Below are 4,774 nucleotides of genomic sequence, written 5' to 3'. Positions count from 1 at the left end.
AATTTTTTTTAGTTCTTTTTGAAATATGTAGCGTCACTATGAAGCACATGTGTTTGCTTTCGAATCGACGTCGCTAGTCTACGAGTAACACATGAGCGTCCAGGTCAATTTTATCTGCTCTCTTTGAATCGTCATAGGAGTGCAATTAGAAGCAGGCGGTGCCGCGGTGACCTCTTGTCAATAATTATTCATGGCCAATGGCGTACATGTGCGAGAGCGACCGCAGTAAATACATACAGAGCCCATCTCTTTGCTGCCGAAGAGAGCGAGCAGCGCACATCCCAGGGATTCAGTCCACCCAAGCTCCCTTTCATCTGCCTCCATGGACGATGACCTCGGACTGAACACTGGACACACGACATTTTTCATCCAAGAGGAGGAGAGCATCGAGATGGGCTCTGTATGTATTTACTGCGGTCGCTCTCGCACAACGTACATAAAATTGGTTGAGCGCTCTACGTGGCGACGCTCTACATAAAATTGGTTCACAATATCGATAATTCAAGCACTAACTAATATGGAAAAAATAAATCCATTTAGCAACCAAAAACAATTGACCAGTTACATAACCATCGTGTCTTCATTAGCTAGTCAACGTGTGGAGATCAGTTGAACTTCATGCAGTAACCCTCGAGCTTCTTGCAGTTGTGACGGCACGCTAGTCTGAGCATGATCACCACGTTCCGTTCTGAGACGCACTCACCAACCATGGTCTCACACTTGTCCTTCATCCTGTCCAGATGGAAGCGAGACGCGGCAACCAGCATGTCTTGGGCAATAGTCGTCACACCATGCCCCGCAGCAAGGGCTATTTCTTCAAAGGGAGGCAGCTCGTCGGTGTAGATGAAGCGAAGCACCGCCTTGAAGACTTCAACCCTCATACCCCAGACCGGTATGATGTACTCCTCCTTCTGGTTCATGGCCACAATCATCGTGTATAGGGCCGGGGACCGTGTGGCGATGATGAGGCTGTGTGCGTGAATCTCTCTGTTTTCAACTAGAAACATCACATCTGCACCCTTCTCGCTCACCAGGAGCTGCTCAAGATGAGACACAATGTTGGGTGGTGGCGCAAGAGTCATGTCTTCGACACCGGCTGAAGTGGCACTCGTAACAGTGCACAACTTGTTGGTCAATACAAAGTCGCAGCGAATGGTTAGAGAGCCATCATCAGCGTATACTGACACATCATCTTCCTGGCTGATCAAACACGAAAACCCACAAGAATCACCTTCTGAGTTGAAGTTTTCTTCAGCTTGCCACATGATGAGGGGCGAGTTGCCACCAGGGTCATCCATCATGAAACATAAGGACACCCTAACACTAGCCGTTCCTGGATCGGTCAACAATTCGGTGAACACGGAAATTCTCCCTTCCTTCACTGATGCCTCCAACTTCCAGTCATGGCCTCCTGTCTGGAAAGTGTCGGAACTGAATCTTTGTTTAACACCATGGCTCGTATGCAGACTCTTAAAGTTTGGGATCCTCAACTCGTGTATACTGTGAGCCACCTCCGACGTGTTATACATCGACACAGTCCGTTGCTCCGGCCGGCAGAGGCTGGTGCCGGCGTGGTTGTCCGCTAATTTACATGTGGCTACTTCGTCCATGACATTGGCTAGGAACGAACAACAGCTGTCCTCTAGCTCCTTGTACTCCTCTGTCGCCTTGACATTGGCATACACGTTGGCATCAGACGCCAAGTACTCAATGCAAGAGGCCTCCAACTGACGGCAACTATGTCGGCCGTGCACTGCCATCAACGTTGGGATGACAGACGCGGTGTCTATGCTTTCGGACAATATCTTCTCGCACATGAGCCTCAGCTTCTCTAGGTCATAGCGATCCGCCGCAACGAGCAGATCAAGCGCCTTGTCCACACGACGCCTTGCGGCACATTTTTGTTTGCAACCACGTTCGTTAGTTGTCTTTCCTTTAATGGGCAGCTCGTCGGTGTAGATGAAGCGGAGCATGGCCCTGAAAGTTGAGGCGCTCATGTCCTCGACCATGACGTGACGGGTGGTACCCTCTCTCATGTCACCAAGGAGCTCGGCTGCGAACACGGGTGACCGCATGGCTAGGACGAGCCTGTGCGCCTGGATCTCGGCCTGCTCCACGACGAACGTCACGTCCGGCAGCATGCATGTAGGTGTTGTACTCTTTGGCTCTGACAAGAGGAAAAGAAGCTTTTGCATATCCTCGGCGATAGCAGACTCCTCCTCCTCCGCCCGGAGGACCTCGACAGTGCAGAGGATGGTGAGGTGGTCGTCTTGCACGTAGCGGCTCTCATGGCCACGGAATGCCTCTGGCACCGGCAACGTCCAGCTCCTGCCGGCCTGAGACAGCTGCCAGCTGTTGCCGGACCAGACGTGGAAGGTGTAGGCTTCGTCGCTCTCCCACACGGCGGCGGGCCACCGGCCAAGCGGGTCCTCGATCTTCAGGCTGGCCTTGGCGACGACGGCGTCGTCGGTGATGTAGGCGGTGAGCAGCAGGAGGGCGATAGAGGCGAGGTGCCCGTCGTCATCGAAGCTGCAGTCTAGAGCCCAGTTGTGGCTGCCGACCTCGAAGGCGCCGGAGAGGATGGAGTAGTGGGCATTGTTGGCCAGCGCCGCGCGTGCGTTGTAGCCGACGATGCGGAACTCATGCTCGCCTCGGACAAACGAGGCCGGCCTGCGTGACGCCGGAACGGCGGCCGGCGGGGTAGACCGCTTCTTCCATGGGCAACGGCGGGTCATCTGCAATGCTGACCGCAAGCTTGCTGGATGTATTCCTTCCGGTGGAGTATACACGATGGATTGCTAAGGGGATACTGTACATGGGATTATATAGGAGTAGTACGTAGCCTATTTCCATGTACGAGGCGGACATGGATGGATAGCTTCACGAACCCGAGTAGGACTCGCCATCAACAGCACGCAGTTCCAATCGGATTGCTTCAGGGCCCGTTCTGAACGGTTTTTTCTATCTTTTACTTATTTTTCCAGAAAAGGTTCTGTGTGCATTTTAAATATGTTCAGTGTGTATTACAAAAACATCACCGTACATCAAAAAGAAGTTCACTCTCTATTAAAAATGCCCACCGTATATTAAAAATCTGTGTGTATTTCAAAAAATGTTCATCGTATATTCAAAAATCTACTATATCTAAATAGTTAGCCCCACTACTAAAATTTCTCTAGCTTCTCCTTGAGCCACGTCACCTAAATTATTTTAGCCGTTGGATATACTAGATTAGTCTACGAACCAGTGCTCACGCATGCCCCTATCAGGTCACGGGCCAGCAGAGTTCGTTTGATCGGACACTCCCTTCGCTCGCTCGGCTGCTCGCTACGCAATTTTCTTCTTTCGTTTTATTTTTGTCGGTCACCAATCAACCATTGACTTTAGAAAAATTCCAAAAACAATTAGCAAATTTCAAAAATACATGAACTAAAATTTTTTCATGGATTTAGAAAAATATCACAAACTTCAAAAAAGCTCATCTACTTTCAGAAAAGGTCATCAAATTGTAAAAAATCATGGATTTTGAAAAAAGTTGTTCATAGGTTTTGAAAAAAGTTCACAAATTTGAAAAAACTTCATCGATTTTAAAAAAAGGTACAAATTTTAAAAACTGTAATCTATTTTGAAAAAGTTCACACATTAGAAAAAAAGTTCACGAAAATGAATAAAATCATCATTTTTAAAAATATATCACGAAATTGCCAAAAAAATCTTTGATTTTGAAACAAGTTCATGGATTTTGAAAAAATAATCATGAATTTCAAAAGAAGTTCATCGATTTTAAAAAAAAGAAATCACGATTTCAAGAAAACCAAAGAAAAGGAAAAAAGAACAAGAAAAAAGAAATCCGAATAAAAGGAAACAAAAAGGGAAAATTTGCACAACGGTAAGCTAGCGTAGTGGTTACTACGGTTCCTTTCCGAATTGAGGGTACGAGTTCGAACCCCTTTTCGTTGCACCTTTTTTGGAGTTTAAACAGAAAAGGTAAGGTATATTGGTTGGCCGAGAGTGAAGGGGGTATGCGCCGGATTACAGAAAGACTTGTAACGGGTGCAAAAGTTGCCGTTTAGGAAATGCCGACTTGCAGCAGCAACAACAAAAATGGCAAGCGACCGGGAGGCGGGGCTAATGAGCGGACCAACATGTGGGCCAACGGGTGAGCCTACTAGGCTGCGGCCCATGCGTGCACCCCTGTGCAATTATGAGCAATTTGGTGCGTAAAGTGTCGTAGAGGAGCTCCCCTCCGAGGCACACCCCGAATTTGTGTGCAAAAGCTTCCTCGGGAAGAAGAGCTAGCATTGCCATGATCTCATAAGAAGAGATCAGAGTTGAAGTTGTAGCTAGACGGCTACACCCATGTTCTTCTTCACAAGATCAATTTGGAATTCATTTTTTTATTTAAAAAATTTGGGGTTTCTATTTTTTTAGATCTTTTGGGATTTCTGTTGAGAGGGAAGAAGTGTCGACCACAAAAATGTCGATTCAACGAGGTTTTTCTATTGAGACGTATGAGCTTATGGGCCATGGGTGGTGGAAAGAAAGCGTTGTGGGCTTTCCTCCCACTCATTCGATGGGCCTCCTCGCCGGCGGCGAGCTCGACCACTCCGGCTCCGGTGACCGAGCCACAGCTCCCCATCTCTGTCCAGCATACATAGTCTCCGTGTTCCCTACCTCATCCCCTCCCTCCCGTGACGGCAAAGGTGCGCGCTTGGCGGCGGCCGCGGCCAACTATGCACTGTTGGTCAGTCGCCAGATTTCTTCCGTCAAGTTT

At 48.3% G+C, this 4,774-nt stretch overlaps 1 protein-coding gene and 1 pseudogene across 1 annotated transcript; one reads left to right on the top strand and one right to left on the bottom strand.

The window, feature by feature from the left end:
• Nucleotides 1-605: 605 nt before the first annotated feature.
• LOC119280444 lies at nt 606-2,735 on the bottom strand. Its single transcript, XM_037561288.1, has one exon. It carries the CDS (start codon nt 2,733-2,735, stop codon nt 606-608), a length of 2,130 nt encoding a protein of 709 aa, XP_037417185.1.
• Nucleotides 2,736-4,104: 1,369 nt separating this feature from the next.
• The window catches only part of LOC119279049, a 4,144-nt pseudogene continuing 3,474 nt past the window's right edge, over nt 4,105-4,774 (top strand).

This window comes from Triticum dicoccoides, chromosome 3B, assembly GCF_002162155.2.
Source record: "Triticum dicoccoides isolate Atlit2015 ecotype Zavitan chromosome 3B, WEW_v2.0, whole genome shotgun sequence".
NCBI lineage: Eukaryota > Viridiplantae > Streptophyta > Magnoliopsida > Poales > Poaceae > Triticum > Triticum dicoccoides.
This window is presented reverse-complemented; position numbering and strand designations above follow the sequence as displayed.

Excerpts from the sequence above, each read along its gene's own strand:
- LOC119280444 (XM_037561288.1), bottom strand. The coding sequence starts at position 2,735 with ATGACCCGCCGTTGCCCATGGAAGAAGCGGTCTACCCCGCCGGCCGCC.